Consider the following 19,620-nt stretch of genomic DNA (forward strand, 5'->3'; position numbering starts at 1 on the left):
GCCGTGTCATTTCCATATCACACTCCTCGGACTCGGTCGCTTAAAAGCGGGTCAATACTCACCTTGTAAACGTCGAAGTTCTCGATGATGGAGTCGAAGCACGTGTAGAGATCGTTGAGCAGATCGACCACCTGCAGCGGCGTGCTCTGGGCCGACAGGCTGGTGAAACCGACGATGTCGCTGAAGTAGATTGTCACCTGGTCGTACGTCTCGGCGATCACACTTTGTCCGAGGATCAGCTGGGACGCCACTGATCTGCTCGCGAGACAAACGAGTGTGTCCTTCACGGAGGGCGATCGAAACGGGCGGAGCCACGAACGTCTTTCGGGGCGAAAATCGTCTCCGGACAATTTTTCCTCTCTTTCATCCCGAGCCAACGAGCGCGTTTTCGCTCGGGGCCAATTCCCCCCTCCCCTCCCCCCCCCCAAATGAAGTACCGAGGAAGCGCATCGCTCGACAATGCGAGCGCTCAGGTCGCGATGGTGCGACGCAACGTGACATCGATTAAACATCACCGCTCGGTCTCCCGTTAATTACGTCGTTGTTGCACGACGGTGGGGCCAACGACGACGGACGACGACGAAGTTTTTGCGGCGGAATTTCCCCGTTTCGCCCCGTACTCGTAAACTTCGTTAGGCTTAACACACGCCCGCTCGCTCGCTCGCTCGAGAAGTTAGACGGCGTCTCTTAACCGCGCATAGCAGTCCCGGGGGACCTTCGTTTAAATGAGCATCTTCGGCCGCGCGTGGTACATGTTCAGGGTGTTTCGCTTACATACAGAGCAGCACGCCGGAGTATCGGAGCTCACGCGACACGCTCTCGCTCTCTCACACTGCTCTAAATATAAGTGAAACACCCTGTACGTGTGCCACATTGCTCTCCGGGGGGGGGCGCCGGTTCTCGATTGATCGGCGCAAGGCCAAAAATTCATTAATAATCCCGCCATCGATCCTCATCGGAATCAGCGTCGGCGAGCATACGTAATATTTTCGAGCGGACGGCGAAATCTCTGATTGCTTTATTACGCCCCCTGCGGTAACAAGCCTCCCCCTGCGGTACAATTATATGAGAGGCAGACGGCGTGTGTCGAGCCGCTCTCGCAGATCGACGAAATTATTTCGAGGCACCTTGCCACGTCGCGCTGCGGCCTTCGAAGTAAATTAAAACGCTCGCCCGTATAATTACGCAGCTCGCAGTTCCGCGGATTATGTTTCCCGATGACGCCCCCGGGAAATTGTCCCGGCCGTCTTCTCCTCGCTCGTTGCTCTTTCGCTCTCGCGCGAATGCGCGCCGAATCCTGGATTCGTTCCTTTTTCCTCCGCTCTCTCATTTTTTTTCCTCTTTCTTCCCGGATCAATTTCAATTTCAAGGTTGACCGACTCTCAATAACCGCCCGTACGATCGTACCCCCGCGCCGTGTGGTCAAATCGCACGAAATCCACCGATTCATTTTCATTCCCATATTACGCTGTATTCGATTTCGCGGCGGCCGCAACGCGAGCATATTTTCCCGACCCCGTTTAATTTACGCCATTTACCGCGAAGCGTTTTTGCTTCTTTGCGTAAGAGCCATTTGATCATTACCGTTTTCATTTGCGTTAATTAGCGGTTTTAATGCCCATACGTCCGGTGGGATAAGTGCGCGCATACATTTATGCGCGATCGCTTTACGCCCGGCGTCAGATTAATAAATCCCCCAACGGCGAAGCTCGATAAGCGATTTTCCGCGCGAGAAAAATTCACAATTTCGAAACGCTCGAATGCGAGAAAAAGAGAGAGAGAGAGAGATTTACGATAAAAGATGTAAAATAAACGATAAATGTCGGACATCGAAATTGATCGAATCCCGTGCGTCGGATTTGCTCGAAACAGCCGAGTAATACGGTTGTTTAAATATTTACGGGTCCTCTCTCGAAGCGGATACGAAAAGCATTCGAGGGAATTCAGTGGGAGACCTTGCGCGGCTAATGGAACGACGATCTCGTTCGGAGGATAGCTCTGCTTTATTCGCGTTCCGTGAGACTTACTTCGGCAGCAACTGGTAGAGGAGCTCCTCGCATTTACGTTTCTCCTCGAGGTAGTCCGCCGTGCGTTCTTCCACCAGCGTTTCTAAATTCGTGGCGTACTGCTCCATGCGGGACAGCAAATTGTCCAGAATGTTGCTGCTCGCGTCCCTGAAACGTACGAAAACGTGCTCCACATCAGTCGCTATTCGGAGCGGAGGGAAGCGGACGATATTCGAGTCGCGCTCGAGTGAACGAAGGGGAAGGCTTCGATGTAAAATTGCAATCGAAAGTGCCAGTTAGAGCCGGGAACGTAGGTGGCATATTGTACTTTCAATACGAGCCGGAAGATTCCCGGCATTTCTGCGTATATCGAGTCGGGTCGGGTCTTCTCGCGCGTCTATATTCCGTCTCGCAACTGGCCGCATTCTCCGATTGATAATAAAGAGAAATATTAAACAGAGTGGCGGCGGGACGCGATCGGTTATCAATATCCGGATATTAATCGCGCCTCTGACGCGGAGAGAGGAATTCTTCGATTTAACCCGCGCGACGCGCGACCTATATATCGTTCCGGCCGCGCAGCAAGCCGCGATCCACGGTCGGATATACGCGGGAGATAGGATAAACCACAATCGAGACAGCCGGGTCCTCGCAAAGACAATTAATCCAATCGCCGCGACCGCGCTCGGACATACAACATATCTGCAACACACAGATATGAGAGGGCTGATACCGCTCGCGATATCGCGACAATCAAATCCCGCGAGTGTGCCGCAATCGAGGTGACCGCTTCGTTCAAAATATTACCGAGCTTTCCTCGTGCTAATTATGAATTTCTCGCGCTCGCGTTTGCCCCGAAGTGGTTCGCGAGGAGACGAGAGCGCACAGTGTCTCAACATCTCGGGCTTATGTTCTCCGAGGGAAATGAAGAAAAGTCCGTTTCCGCCTGCTAACTGTCACGCATTATAAAATCGGAGAGTGTATTATATTTTTTTTCCCAGAGCGAGATTTACGTACTTCAATGCAGCCCCCGTAATTCCTAAATAGAGCGCCGTCTTATTTCGGAAGAGAACTCGGAGTTTCTTAGCGAGATGAGAATTACGTGGGGAAATGATAAAAGGAGGCGCAGCCGTGGAAGTGTTCTTTCTAGGAATAACATCTCAACAAATGGAATACGCAGCTTCGCGCGGCATTAATGGTCGAGTTGCGCTTTTAAATGCGGCAGTATTCTCTTTGACGCGCAAAAAACGTCACAGCGTTCGCGAAATCGAACGAATGAACAAAGGAGTCCGCACGAAAGAAGAAAGTCCGCGTGTGAAAGGACAGCCACGAAATACGTAATGAGAATTAAGAAACATTTTGCGCGGGAGAAAAGAAAGTTCGTTCGGTTTCTGGAGCGAGTCTGATGAAAAAAACGTTAACAAGACATTGCAGAGACGCATTAAGTAGATGATGGTGGGTAGCGATAAGTAACAAGCGTCGAGCTTGATGAAGCACAATAGCACTTGGAGTAATTGCGAAATTAAATTAATCTTAGCGGATGGTATTTTAATGTTGGAGAGAAATAATTTAATAACAAAAAAGGCCGAGAGGCGCTCCTCACGGCTTTTCTCATTTTTATCTCAGTTTTTCCTTGATATTATCATTAAGGAGCAGTTTTAACTGAATTGAATTTAGTAATAATTGGCATGTTGATGTAGAGAAAAAGATAAATTTAATAACAATCTTAACGGAAGAAGGGCGCGTGGAAAAGAGCGCGGGGAGAAGTCGCCGCTCGAAGGTTGTAATTTAACAGCTCGAGGTTATTTGGAAAGGATTTAGGGATCAACGGCGTGAGATAGCGCGCGCCTGTAGTATTTGATGGTAATGAAAATAAGAAAGCAAGAATACATTTTCATTACCGATACGTCAAGCGAAGCAACGCGAACATAAATCTCCGCGATTTGAAGCTCCACCCAGCGATGAAGGATAATTGATTATCGTTTTGCCGATAAAAATACTAACGCCGGCGTCGAAGACTGCATCGCTTCGGGACGCTGAGATTTCTCCGCTTATTCTTGCGGAAGAATGAACGGAAGAGCTTTCGACAGCCGGGGAATTCCTCTTGAGTCATCAGGATAACCTGACACAATAGAACACCTATTTCAAGGATAATAGGAAGGGACGTGTAAAATATCGATATCATTTGCTCGATGTCAAACGTCAGCTACCGACTTTCCAAGCGAATTTTGGCCACATTGAGACCTCGATAGAAATGTTTCCCACCGATGCGCGTCGCGCACGTGATCTGTTCCCAAAGCAAAGGCAGGAATTATCTAAATTAAGGAATTAAGGAATTATCTAAATTAAAGAAACCGAATCAACAGGTATAATTGCTCGTCAAGAGTTCATACTAATATTAATAATAAAAGAATCAGGATTGTGCGATTGTGCTTAATTAGCAAAAACTAAACAGTATTAACAGTATTAACAACGACTACATAATGTTTAATTATATTAACAATATTAACAATGACCACATAATGTTGAATTGGTTTGCTCACGAAAGTTCACTTCGCTTTCAGCGCGCTATGCGTAATTTGTGATGTACGACAACATTTGCGTCATAAGCTGCGCATACATGCATCGCGTTTACCTTCCGGAATTATGTAGTTTAATCGCGTAATAAACTGCTAATTAATCGACATCGAGATATTTGGCTTTTTGTTTTGTAAAGGCCATTCAACAATTATGTCACGCCACGAGAGGAGAGGGGTCTATTAGCTTGCGTAACAGTCTCTGATAGCAGAGAGGAGTAGAATAAAGACCATAGGACGTCATATTAATTAGAGTAATTCGTAAATATGGATACGTGTGGTTCTACATTCTGTTTGCATTCGTAACACATTTAATGGTTATATTTAATGCATTCGAAATATAGCGCGATTTTCAGGCGAAAATTGAAAAGGTTTTTTTTTTTCAAGTTTAACCTCGGTAAGAAAAGATATGCAGAAGACAATAATTTGTCTTCACTTGTTTTCAACAAACTATTTTTTTTTTCTAACGTGTATTGTTCGAAGTGGAGCAGCCTAAAATTAGGATGCTGGATGCGCATATCCAGGTGCGTCTAATTATTTATTACATTTTTCCGATTTTCCCGATTTTTCCGATGTTCTCGAACATTTAACAAACTCATCGGAAATAAAGGAAGATCCCGAGTCAAAATCCTGACATTCATATGTAAACCGTAAAATATTACGTCTTGAGATTGTTTCTAATTATTCTTCAAATTGCGTGGAATCTGTAGGATCAATGTAGAATCAAAAGTTCCATTCCCGGGATATCTGGAAGTTCCTCATTGAACAAGTTCGGTGGAATTTCCAGGGCTGATCTTCGAAGCGAAATTTCAACCCGTACAATATCGCATACACGTCAGTTTATATCTGTTGACGTTTTGAAAGTGACATTGAAATTCATGACGTTTCGAAGCCACTAATACCCGGTCTCGCGCCGTTCTCAACGTGAGTGGCTCGTACAGTAATCATTGTGAAACCGAAAGAGAAGACAGACGCGATAGAGTACATCGGACCGTTCTGCAGCGTTCATAGTCGTCACGCGGATTTCCGAACAAATGTATAAATCGACTTTCTATCTGTGCAGTAACACGCGCTCTTCATTGCAAATTAGCGGTTCGTCCAATATCGGAAGATTGGAGCGGCCGCCCCAAAGCGAGAGAAGATCGATAACGTTTCCGTGCTTTCGCGGCTTCGTTTAATTTCAGCGGCTTTAACGGAATGCGGTAGGCATTCCCCGAGGCCCGAGAACCAATAAGATCGATTAGTCCGCTATCAAAGACAATTGTTCCCGCGAATCGGGCAGGGCCTAATTAACAATGAGCCCGCAACGCCGATAAAGCTGCCTTACAGATGTGTAACAAATATACATCTATGGTGTTTTTAGACACGTAACGACCCGAGTCGAAAAGATTGGCCTTATGTTAAATCTTGGCAAATAACCCTTATTTTGGTACTAAAGTCTTAATTTTTTGCTTTCGCTGTTTTAGTATCAAAATAGGCCGTTGAAGGTGGCGTTAGAATTCAATCTGTGAAATTGAAGGTTCAAAAGAGAAGTTAAAAAGCGTCGGTATTATCAAAATAGATTTTTATTAGCCTATAAGCAGTCCATGTAGGCGCAAATTATATCCTTAAAAGCATAGTCAGAGTAGCATCGAAATTTCGACTCGGGTGCCACGAAAGAAAGGATTTGATTTCAAAATGATAGTGAATGATAGAGAATCTTCTCTTCCGATTAACGGCGAAAGCGTCTCGACTGAATAAATTAACTGAACTGGCAATTAATGAAAATTATTTATTATCCCACCAATGTTCGTATATTTAATAATAATATAATCTCGCATTACAAACGCTAATCACATATAACGGTCGGTATTTACATATGTGGAATTATAAGGACGCCAAAGTGTCCCTGCATATCCTGGTTCAACGTTTGCGTATGAAACGTTGCGCGCACCGAGTTTAATTATATAATAATTATAAAAGTAGGGGATCCAAGCGCGACGAGTCGACAAGCTAATTTGCTGAACATTAATTATTCATGTTGCTGAGTCCGCCGCCAGCATCTTTGCGCTCGGTCTCTCTTCACGGCGTTATCGCAACATTCCCTCTTGTTCGCCGCAAGTTTTCCGAGATCTTGAATAAATTCGCCGAGTTTTCTCAAACGTTACGCAACGTTACCTTCGAAAATACCGTACACGAGCGGAATTTTTCCTTTCTTCTTTAATGTTATTCTCGTCGGTCATTCCAAGCAAACGTAACCGCTTTCTCGGTGATCTTCCTGTTCACTTCAGAAGCGACTTATTCCGTATTTCGTTCACGGGAAACAACATTCCCGGCTACTTTTCAATCATATCGTTCGAAAATCAATTTCCGATACCGGAAACGCATCGGATCGGTATATCAGGCGACGGAGTTATCGGGAAAGCCACATTACGCGATTAAGCGACATAATGTCCGGAGGGCAAAAGTGACAAGCGTGCGCGCGCGGCTGACGAGGCAAACGTTGTTATACGTCCCAAATTACGCATAGCGCGCTGAAAGCTAGACGAATTTTCGCGAGCGAGCGAATCGAAGAACGAGAAAATTCCCACCCCGTCTCTCGTAGTTCGTGAGTAAAATAACAAGGAAATTGCTTCGCCAGCTCGTTGTGACGCGGTCACGTAATTCACCGGGCGGAACATCTCTCGAGCAGTATTCCCCGCGGCCGAAATGTTTCCCGGGCTTTACATCGGATCTTTCGACTGACTTCAGATTACGCGGGTAAATACCTCGGATAATAAAACGACGGTGAATGTGAGAACGATATTTAGAAGACACGGTTAAGCAAGAGGAGAGCCGCGAGCGATACCGTGAAGTTGCACACGGCTGCAGATAACGCAATCACCGCGGGATTCTTTTGTAATAATTTTTTAAGTGGCGACTCATAAGACGACGAGCGCAGAAGTTATGCCCCCCTTTGTGTCTACGATAATAACTTCATTATGCATCTCGCGAACGCGTCCTCAGAGCTGTTGGGGGAACGCGCCGAGCTTGCGTTTCACTTTACAACCCTTAAACGTCAACGGCAGCCAGCTTCCGCATAGTCCTGTTTGGGTAATTCCCTTACGAAGTATCAAACGTAATTATCTCGCTCGATCTAGTTCACGAGTAGCTGTGCAGCGCACGGACACGTGCCAACGATGCGCACACGTGCGCCAGCGTAATACCGGGCCTGGTATCTCCGAGCGCGCAGAATGCACATTTACGTGGATGTGCGTACTATGGCATCTATTAATATAGATACTGTCTTTCAAAGAGGTGCCGGCAATCGTGTTAGCGTTGGCGAGATTGATGCGCCATTCTCCGAAATGAATTCCCCAGCGGAAATTCCCGACGTTACTCTAAAACGAAGCCCTCGCCGCTGACAATCGACAGCACGGTGAGAGAAAGAGACTCCCGCGAGTATTGAAATTCGTTAATCGAAACGTCGTCTCGCGATAACGGAAACAAAAAACCTCGAATGCTAGTAAAAGTCATAAGGGGAATTTCCCGCTGGGAAATATGCAGGCTGCGTATTTCGAAGTGGCGAATAAAATAGGCGACTGTTAAAATAGCATATTAGAGGGATCTTAATCTGTACATGGGGTATCGAAGAAAGTATTCGGCATCCATGTGGTGGATAGTGTGCACCGTACTGAGCGGAAGAGCGAAAACACAATTGTTTTTCAAATATAAACAATTTTGTATGTTAGTATCGTGACTGACTTACCGGGATTTTGCGCGTCTTATCTCTGTGGTAACGCGTTTCGCGATACGACTGATATTTCCGAATGCACACATGTTTCTCGGAAGCGCGCCAGCTTTACAATGCACGTTTCCGCGAATCTTTACGACTTCGAGAAGCGAAGGAATCGACAGTTACATCGTACCGTTCAACGTCTTTGACGTTCGCCGCCTTTCCCCTCAAAGCTTCGGGCGTACGAATGGTGCATTTGTTTACGCTTCACGCGTGTCGTGTTACGTAACGCGGACTTGCCCCCACTACCGCGCCGACTGTTCCTACGTGAACAGCTGGCCGCTCGAGCACGTGGTCCCCCGTTACGTGGCCCTCTCCCCCCACCACACGATCGCTCCACCACGCGGTCATTCACCCGTAGATTCGCGCGAAGGACGCAGCGCGCTAGTGTGTGCGGCGTTCACGCTAGCGAAAGTTTGAAGGGTCGTAACTCGCGAACGAGTCGACGTAGAGACACGAAAGAAAAAGCTCGTGCGAGGATTAGCGTCGTGCTGTGCGGATTGAACAGAACTTGGGAGCTTTGAGTGGAAACTGTTTAGCGTGCTGATTTAATGCCTCGGGTTAGTGTCTCTCGTGGTTGTCGTCGTTTGAAATATCGGCTTCGCGATTCACCGATAATCAACGGTGTTCAACGCATATTCAAACCTCAACGTCGATATATTTCACCACCTGTCCAAAGAATCATACCTGGTCATTGGCATGTGGATGGATAAATGTTTAGATATCCAAGGGCTCTGTGCAGACAAGACGGCAACCAAGCGAGAAGCAGCCTTTTTAGTGGATCCCCTGGATATTAACCATTTCAAGGTACGTGTAACGGTAAAAAGAACGTATTTTATAGAACAAAGGGGAATATCTTGAAAATGGTTAGTCGCGCGGATTTGTGTTTCTTGAAACCTTTTTTTGCTTTATGATACATTCCGGGCGATAATACGTTTCGAGATGTATTCCACGAATAAAGGGATAGAAGTAGATTAGAGGAACGACATGGTTACGAGATAAATGAGTAATAAAACGACGAAATATGTGAAATGAAAGATCGTGTTAAGCAATCAATCGCTCCTCTTTAAATACATCGGTCTATATAACGAAGTCCATAGGGACTTCGCATTTGTGAATAATGGCCAGCGTGTTATTCAATTATTGAAACGGTCTAATAACGCGGATATGTACGTGGAACGAACAATATTTTATTTTTCAGTTTCCCTGGCAGACGAGTTTCGTACAAAGGCAACTTCTCTCATAAAAAATAATTGCTTTCCGCACTCCCCCGATATAATTTAAAAAAACAATTTTTTAGTTTCGCACATTATAAAGTAAATCGTTAACGCGACCGAGAGAATTCTCGCTCCGGAAAAATCGATTTGATATATTCGTAGGTGAATCCACCTTGATACATAAAGTATATTTTTTATAAATGAGCCAATGAGAATACGCGAATAGTAACAAATATAAATAAGGGAAAAGTAACAAACGTAACATCGGACGCTCTTGTACACGCAACAGAAACAAGTTATTGTCCCGTTCATCTCCATCGAGATAGACTCAGGAAAAGGTTCGAAATGTTTGGTTTCTTTTTATATACGAACGCTCCCGGCGTAACGCTCGTATTTTTGTTTACTTAAGCCCATACATTCGCGTCTGAGGCCCTCATTGACCCATTTCTAGCGTCAGATTGAATATCTGAAGATTTACAAAAAGTTTTTATTTAACTTTATTGCAGAAAAAATCTGTACCTCTCTCGAACGGTGATATATATATATATATATATACGCGCACGCACACACGACATATTTCGTGGATAAAATATTTTTATGAGGCATCTTCCCGGCCGATTTTTATAGCCGGTGAAAATACAAGAGACGACATCTTACGGCAGTAAAGTTCTTTGTTATGGATTATTAAACATTCCTCGCGCGCGTTGTCCCGCACCTATCATAGAATATAACGTGATTTATAATGTAATACTAGTACGAGGGTCCTATATAAAAGCCTAAGACTCGTTCCGTAGGAGATAATCTCTCCATTTTAAAGGTCTCGTGAGTGGAAATTAAATTCTGAATTTCTTAAGGTCCCGGGATAGAAAGTGAATCCTAGAAGGCTATTAAAGCGCATGTTCTTTCGAAAGAGAGAATATCGCGTAACTTTTCAAAGGTACTTTTCAGGTGAGAAGACGAAGACCATCGTCGCGAGCAGATGCACGTGTTTACGCGAACGTTACGACTCATCTTTCGAACTCTTCGCGCCCTGTTTTAACGCGGCGCATAACAAGCTTGACAGAAATTCCGTTCTACGTAATCGATGACGCTCGTTTCTTCTCGCCCGGGTTTCCTCTCACTTTTACCCCCGTGAGAACGCTCTTTTCTCTTTAACCGCAATTCCTTTTTCGGTTTTTTTCACCCCCTCGGTTTATCTATCCTTTACCGCTCTCTTGTCGCACCAATCTTCATTTCCGTTTTATCTTTTTTTTTTTTCGGGAACCACGGAAACCTCTTCCATATCTCGCACTATTCTTTCTCCTTTATTTCTGCCTATTTTCGTCGCGTCATTTAATAACTCGCGCGAGCGAAATCAAAGGAGAACGATGACGCACCGGCGGATACGCGAGGAGCGCAGGCGAGAAATACATATATATATATATATATATATATATATATATATATATATTTATAAAATATACGCGGGTCGTATCACACGAGTACCGGCGACGTAGCGGGACGTCGTTCTTGTGTCTTTTCATCTGCTTCAAATAATTTCCGATGTGCCGATCAAAGGACCCTCCAAACGCTTCTTTGCCGGGATCCTCATTTGGTAACGGTGAATTTCTCTCTGGCCTCGATACGAATAAAAAAACGCACACGGTGGAAGTTCTCTTTAACGTAATGAACGGACCTCGGCAAAAATTCGCACGGGCGACGATGCCGACGATGCCGACGATTATCGGCGGCGAATTCAGTCTCCTGATGAGAGAGAGAATCGCGACGACGCTATCGTCCGCTTTAATCTGCCGCTGCCAATCACACCGCTCGCTGCGCATTGAATACCGCGTGGCCGTTCAATGCTTCCCTCACGCTACATACATACCCGATCGCCTTTACACCGATGTCCATTCGCATGCGTGCTGGGGCATTTCAATCGAATACGCTGCATTCGGCTTCACGGCTCTCCGGTATTAGCGCGAAATCGTCGCGAGATGGAAATTCTCGCGAAACGAGGTGAACGAATGTAATAGAAAACTTTTCTGGGGAACCGCGCGAACGCCGGACGGCGGAACGGGCGATAAATATGATGGAAGTGAAAAAGGGAGGGGAACAATGAAACAAGGACGAAACGCGATAGCTAACTCAGCGTTAACGAATCTATAGGAGAATGTAGCGTATATTGCCGGCGCATGTATTTCATTCGGCCGTCCGCATATCAGCCCGGTCTTCCAGGCTCGCGTTCTCTGCGTCCTCGCGGAACTTTGCCAACCGTTGCGAAACACGCGATGCTTGACTTCGCTAGAGATAACTGGCTTCTCAAATATCAATTCAAAAGGGCGCGTAGGCGCCCTCCATTCCCGAACAATCTCCCTGCGTTCGCTTCACGCTTTCCGCGCCTGCAGCACGTTTGTGCGATGCGTCGCGCAAACAGTTGTAAATTTGTGTTAGTGTTACGCCTAAGCTTCCACGTTCTGAGACAAAATTGCCTATTTCATGAGCAGCAAGCTTGCTTAGCAATGAATCGAATAGTTTTCCCTCCGTTTATCATTCCGTTTTCGTTTAGTAAATGGGTGCAGATTCTGCACGTCTTTTGTGCGCGGCAACTGCAGGAAAAGCGGTTATATCTTGATTCCGAGGCAGTTTTACTCTTTACTCTTCAGTTACTAGACAGAAATTAATAAATAGTTCAGTAATTGCTCGTAAAGTGTACGAAATTTCCGCCAAAGTACAGCAGTCGCGATTAAACTCCTAAAGGGCCGTCCTATCTTCCCGCGATTTTTAGTCCCGTAAAAACTCCTTTCCATTTATAACGTGTGTACATAGTCGAAGGAATCTAAGATAAATATGATGTTGCGACGAATGGGGAATTCATATCGAGCGAAACGGGGATATTTGACAACGCAGCATCGATCGACGCGGGGCAGCGGTCGGGGCGGTACGAATCAGATCCGCGCTGTCGCGGTCGGCGATGAAAATAAAAATTGTCGAGAGCGCGCGGCGCGACGATAAAACGACGTCAAAGTTAAATGAGATCGGGCCGACTCTCGATCAAACGCGGCGACGAGCCGCGTCGTCGGTCGAAACAACCATCCGTCCGGAGGTATCGAACGGGCGTCGATCGAATCGCCATTCCGTCCCGAATGGAAAGTCCTCGGTTCCGTCGCTTACCGCGCGGAAACGAGGTGAGAAGAATTACGTCTATAAAATTATGCAAGGCGAATCGACCTCATCCCGTTCTCACGGCCGCGAGAATCTCGGGGAAATCTCCGGGAACGGGGAGACAACGATCGGGAATTTTCAAGCGACCCATCTCTCCGCCGGAAGGACGATAGGCGCCTGCGTCCTGACGCTTTATACATCCTCTCCTGGGGAAGATAATCTCGTGGATCGTTGGGTCGCGCGACTTGTATATAAATTCGCGGGAGGAGAGCCGGGGCCGATTTTCTCCGGAGGGATCCCGCGCTCTCCGGTGATTCCCGATGATCGATCGCCGGTGACGCGGCTCTTTCTTCGTCGGCCCGTCCTCCCCATTCCTATTTCTCGGCTTTACCGCGCGGCGAAGAGGAACGGCCGGAAGGCATTCTGTCTCTCACGCGCTCCAAGTTACCGATCTACTGCATTACCGCGCCCACAGCGCGCGCGCGCGTTCGCCCGGACACCCTTCGGATTCCTCCGTGCGCGAGACCGTAGCGGAAAGACCGGAAGGTCGAGAGCTATGCCAATATCCGGGCGAAGAGAGCGGGCTGCCCGCTTCCTGCGCCAAGAGTGGAGAAAGGATTACTCGCGCGGAGATATCGCGCGGCACGAACTCGTTGCACTCGTCGTCGCACCTTCGCGCTCCCGCGCTTTATGCCGGCACAATGGCCTTTGCAATTCGCCCTGCTGAATACGTATAACGTCGTTCCCGGCGATATCGCCGTGTATGGGAGTCAAGCTCCGCTCGATTCGTCCGACCCGAATCGCGCGTCTCTCCTCGCGCGCGCGGATATCACGCGGTTATGCGGCTACCTTAATGTTCTCGCGTAATTGTTCACGATATCGTCGCACGCGACCTGTCGCTCGGTAAAGAGAGAGTTCCCCGTCATCTCCGCCGGCGGACGGCGTTTTTACATAAATCGGCCGAGAGAATCCCGAGATAATGCGCGAACACCGAGACGGAAATAACGTTACACGGACAATACCTCGATGTCGCGGTTAATGCATTCTCCTGATAGTTCGAGCGTTACTCCGGCGTTTTACGGCGGCGCGCTCGCGGGATCGTTTCACCCACTGCTCAAGGTTTATCGGCGTTCTAAAGGACGATATACGCGCTTTTTTTTATCGCGGCTTCGATATCCGCTGCACGCTCACGGTTGGACGCTTGGAGCTTTTAGCTTAATGAGAGGGAAAGAGAGAGAGAGAGAGAGAGAGAGAGCGGATCGTTAAAATTTGCTCGAGGCCCCGCTCTGAGCTCGCGGACGAATTACGCGACGTTCGTACGTGACGTTGTCGGCGTTTCGACTCGATCGTAATTAAAAACGCGCCTCCGACCCGCTGTAAATCGTAGAAAATTATGGCCGCGCCGGGAGGAGAGCTGGGTAATTCGCAGGAAGAAATTACTCACTTATTGAGTTTACGGATGGTCTGCTTCAGCGCCGGAAAATCCGGTCTGTCCGCGGAATCTTGCGCCCAGCATCGTCTCATTAGAGTGGCGACCTGCGGAAAAGAGTAACGTCGAAAAAGTCTCGAAAATTCGTCGCTCTCGCAGTGAGAATCCCGGCTTTCACCGGGAGCAATCAACGGTCGCCATGCGAATATAAACGCACGAGTAAGTCCGGACCTACAATAGATACAATATAAGCTTTCAGCCTTTCATTCGAAAAAATAGAATGTAACGTAATTCCTCTGACAAAAGATGTTCCTTACGTTGTTAAAATAACAGTCGCAACAACGCATAAATTTTTAGGAATCGCGACGTTTGGTAGCGTTGGAAACGCTTCCCGCTGGGAATTACGTTGGTAATTTGGCGCGTAATACGCTCGCTGCTGCGTATTCGCTCCACGTTAAACTTCCCGTTTAGACTGTGTGTGTTTCATATTTTCGTTATTTGAATAAATCTTATCGTTAAACATTTCGTATGATCATACATTGATATCGGAATATCATGCATTTATCACATCGTTGGAGCGGCAGTGCGGCGTGATAGTTATATTTTTAATTCATTTATTTTTTTTTTAATTCACTTTTATAAGTCAACTTTGCAAAGCTTGCTATGAAAATAATGTTGAGAAAATCCGATATAACTGCGGGAAATTTCATAAAAGTAGTTGCATTCTGTAATGATTGTGAAGAATTACGTTTAATATGTTGCACAATACATCGCGATATGCTTTTGTAATCATAAATATTTTGTTCGAAGCACAGTTCACATACGTATTATTTTCATTAAAGATAATATAGCATTTTAATGTTAAATATTGACGATATTAAAGACGAAAAGCTTTCTTTCTTTATTTGACGATAAACTGTGCAAATGCACACAAATTTTTTAAGCCAACTATTTCTTTATTTTGCGGCGCGTCTTGGACGTCATTTTCCTTCCTAATTCCTGATTTCTGCGCATATAAATATTATAACGTATATGTCACAAGCAAAACTAATCTTGATAACGTGAAGCGCATGCGACCCAGGCAGCGTAAACAGAAAATAATCGAAAAACCGTCCGGCAGAGAACATGTTAAAGCCAAAGGTTAAAGATGTTTACTACACTAAGCGTAAATCCAGTCTAACGGAACTGTCAAATATTCAAACATATTTGAAACATATTTTAAATTTTACCTCTTCTTCCACCACGGTAGCCTCGTCGATTACAGGCCTGAGGGGTGAGCCGCCGCCTCTTCTGACGCCCTCGACTATTTCTGAAACAAGAGTGAGACACGTTGACATGAAAGTTCAAAGAGCAGGGTGGAAAAATCGTTTGATAAAGGGCGCGGAAAATATTCTGTGTGCCGTCGAACCGGCAGGAGTTATCGATCGCGGTGTGTTACCGCGGTACGAGTACAGACGTGGCAACGTGTAACGTGTTGAAAGACAATCGGCCTAACGCCGCGAAAGATTCCAGCGTAATTGTAACCGCGCGAATTGGAGCGTCCGCGCGCAACATCGCGCGTTCCTTCCGCGGCGCAGTGAAAGTAGCCCGCGTCTGGTCGGACAAGTCTCGCCCGAGACAGCGCGGGACTGCATCCTTAATTCGCCTGTCGCTCTCGCCGCCGTAGAATGCGAGAAATGACCGTAGCTGCGAACCAGACTTTTCGTCATTTCACCTTCTCGGGCACAATGCCGCGTGTATCGATAACTTACCGCATCGTATGCGTACGTATGCGCCCGTCTCTTGTACATTTTTGCGACACGGCACGCCTCACGCGCCCTAATAACGCGCCGTAATGCGGCAAACTCTCCTTTAACACGCTCGCCACCAGCGTCATACGTCCGTGACGATTCTCGTGTCAGGCTCAGCTTTATTGAACATTGTCGATTTGATTTAACACGTTGCTGTCAGCGTCACGTATGTGTGGCAGCGATCATTTTTCACTCCGCGTCCATTCGTGGGAAAAATCAAACGGGTTTTACGCGTTTTACAGAATCGCGTGGGAAAAATTGAAAATAGCCCGTGGAGAGAGTTTTTCAAATAAGCCATGGGTTAGATTGCGAACGTGTTAAAGAGGAACACTTAACTGATTCTCTTTCTATTTACGTTCACTGAATTCTCGCGATCTCTTTCATCCTCTCTGCTTTCACGATATAATTTCATCTCTTGGTTTCCGTGTCAAGGGTGAGCTTATTTTTTTCGCGAGTATTGCATGCCGCAGGCGAATGAACACGGAGCTAACTAACAAGGGTTAGTCGTGTGAAGTCAGCGATCAGGGAACGTATCGTGAAAAGTAACGATGATCCGATAATGGAATTTGCGATTCACCGGTCGCGTGCACACGCCGATTTCATGACGAGCGGAAATTACACAAGAACAGAATGAACGCATTCATGGTATTTGCTCCCGGATTCCGCGCCGATGTATACAGGTATACCTTAATATACCCGTTCCATAGAGTCGCGGGATTAATTATAAATGGTTCTCTTGCGTAAACGTCACGTTGACGTAAAAAGAGAATTGAGGGAAACAGCCAAAGGGATTGTAGGTAACGTGAATATATCGATAATAACGGTGACAGGGCGAACTTCCTACCGTCCGCTCTCGCATCTAAGCGAAAATAGAACCGTACGTAATTCACGATTCCGAAAAATTACGTAGCTTTTAATAGGATCGAATTCTTTTACGCGAAAGTATCGTTCTCCACATTGAACGCTGCCTGTTTTACTTTGTCATATTTTAACATTTCATCTAGCATATTCGCCCACGTCTGTGCGCAAAAGTTCTGATAACGTAACGCATAATAGAATGAGACGTCGGAATTACATGTGGGATTTCATTTTGTATGATATTCGATAATAGAAGGGAAGGAGGGAGGGAAGGAAGGAAGGAAGTATCTTCGAGGTAGCTGCTAGTCCATGTATAGAATCGATCCATGTATAGAATTCTAGTTCGATCCCTGCGTATCGTATGCTATCAGATATGTACGTCGCATTGCCTGAATGCCCAAAAGGGAGAGTACCGTCGGTTATAAACGAATCCGTATGGCGTTTCCGTCAGGTTCCTTAATTAAATGAACGAATAAATAAATAACGCAGCGGTGCTTTACGGAGAGCTTCTCATTCCGGCTGGAAGTCACGTAGCCTCGGGAATAATAATAATATATGCACGCAAGTGTCGATCAATCATAAGAGTCTTCGACGCGAGGTTAAACAATCGGGAAACGTCACGCGTGATTCCCGATTTATCCGAACCGATCGAATCGCACGCGAAGACGCTTTATGTTATTTCGCACGTGCAATCGTCGCGCTAGGATAGAGTCTCGAGCAGCGGCAACATCCTCGAATCTCGATCCACTACCTTTGATTTTTATTTGTTTCAAAGAAATATACGCTATATCGAGTCTCTGTATTCTTCATATGTTGACTTTTATCAATATAACTAACCGAAAGACCCGCTTTTTGTTTTAGATCCGGCGGAGTTTCTGGCGACACGATCGGTGCGATTCCCAGGAGATGCAGTTTTAGAACATGCGGATGCCGCACCGGAGGATCGAGCCGAGCGGGATCAGCTAAAAAGTAGGTTTACAAACTTCCCGTGCTCATGCATTAAACAATTCGCGATCGAAAACTGGGATATACGTGTGCAAGTGAAAATCGTTAAGTTAGAAAAATCGCGAGTGGTTAACATGCTCGTATTCACGAGTATTTTCCTTCTCAAGCCGTTAAGTTTTGTGTCTAATCGACGACGATATTTTTTGGTTCCAGAATTGTAACGGAATGTGGCTGATTCTGACTTTCCGACAATCGGAGTCAAAAATCAAGATTTTAGGCGATGGATTTATTCATGATTGGTGTGTCTAAAAAAATTAATACGATTTATTTGGCTTGTAGTATTTTTACATGTACATTGAGAGAAAAAAAATTATTAATCTCATTAGAAATTATAGTCGTCTTTGGCACCAACGACAATATTTTTGTCGTTACAAAACAAAAAAGTGGTAGCAAAGCACTTACTACGAAAATGGGTTTTCTCGGAGTTATCGAACATTTGAAATATCGAATATTTCCTTTTTAAAGATACCAAATTCACTTAATATCTGCTTCAAATTTCTAATCTGTAATCTTGATTCAAAATACCGAAATATCCGATGGAACCATTCATTCTATCGTTGTTCCATCGACGTGATCCCTTAATTGTTTCAAGCGGCGTAACACGCATGAGAAATGCACGTTGAAATTGTGCGCCACGATTGCGTGCTGCAATCGCGCGCCAGGATTGCGCATTAAAATTGCGCGTCAGAATTGTTCGACTATACGCGGAATTCGCGATTTCTCGCGGAATATCTAGCAATCACGGCGATCGCCATTTCCTGAATATTTCACGCGTCACGAGTTGTAATGTCATTTCGATCGGAATCAAAATCAGAATTTCGATCTAGAATCAACAGTTACGCAGAATTCTTGCGAAAGGACTTCCTTTTTCCCCGAATTTAATCGTTCGCGAAACGAGATATCTTCATTTTCTCTCTCAACATTGTTGAAAGCGCCGTAATGATCGACTCGCGACCCGCGAGTTTATTTTCGAAGCGCTGAAATTCGTCGTGCACCTTTCGTTAAATCGCTAAATCGTTAAATCGTTAAATAATCGAATCGTTGAGCGTTAAATCGTTAAAACGATTAGCGGTCGTGAGTGCGGAGCGGTAAAGTGAAATGAATAGAATGAAGAACGATCGACGTGGGACAACGGCTGGATGTTAAGGAGATTGGACGGATGCAACGCGGTCGAGATGCAGCAATGAGTCTCTCATCGGTGGACCTGGTGGATGAGACTGGACATCACTGAATTTCATATCACCGAAATGATGAGTGATGAATTTTGACGCCGCAAAGCGTCACATTACGTAGTGCATGTGGTATTTGGACAAATCGCATTGATCACCAGTTAGGAAAGGTCGCAGTTGCGGGAGCTGCGACAGTGCGGAATTATTTATACAGATTTAAAACGTCTAATCTAAGAAAAAAGGGTGTCAGCTAGAATAAGAAAATTGCGTGAAACAGGAAGTCAAACATATTTGCGAGAAACACCAAGTATCACGAACACTGGCAAAATACAAATAACATAACACACGCGTTACTATAATTACGCAGTTATAATTCTAATAACAGTGACAACAATACACGTCCCGAGCCGATATCGAAGCTTTATTTCCGACGTGTCCGTGAAAGTACTAACGAGCTAACACGTCCACGCGAGAAACCGATACCGGTGTTCATTAAAAATAACGAAGGCAAAAGGAAAAAAAAAAGCGGGGGAGGGGAGTAAAAAAAGTGCGAAGCATTTTCGGCGAGCGTATTAGACGTCGCTATCGACCGTAATTAGCGACATATGTGACCACGGTGAGGCCGATACGTACACACCGATTTACAATACACACCTAGAACTCTCTCTCGCG

General features: G+C 45.8%; 1 protein-coding gene across 1 annotated transcript in view; it reads right to left on the reverse strand.

Annotated features, from left to right (window-relative positions):
• Positions 1-19,620, reverse strand: part of LOC106752087 (atrial natriuretic peptide receptor 1-like) — a 90,394-nt gene that overhangs the window by 13,414 nt on the left and 57,360 nt on the right. Inside the window, exons 15-18 of the mRNA XM_014633502.1 lie at positions 15,356-15,435; positions 14,142-14,233; positions 2,028-2,174; positions 63-255 (exon numbers count right to left, since the gene is read on the reverse strand). Coding sequence (XP_014488988.1) covers positions 63-255; positions 2,028-2,174; positions 14,142-14,233; positions 15,356-15,435 — 512 coding nt within the window. The remainder of the gene's footprint in view (positions 1-62; positions 256-2,027; positions 2,175-14,141; positions 14,234-15,355; positions 15,436-19,620) is intronic.

This window comes from Dinoponera quadriceps, unplaced genomic scaffold, assembly GCF_001313825.1.
Source record: "Dinoponera quadriceps isolate SergipeBrazil2010 unplaced genomic scaffold, ASM131382v1 scaffold424, whole genome shotgun sequence".
NCBI classification, from domain to species: Eukaryota; Metazoa; Arthropoda; class Insecta; order Hymenoptera; family Formicidae; genus Dinoponera; species Dinoponera quadriceps.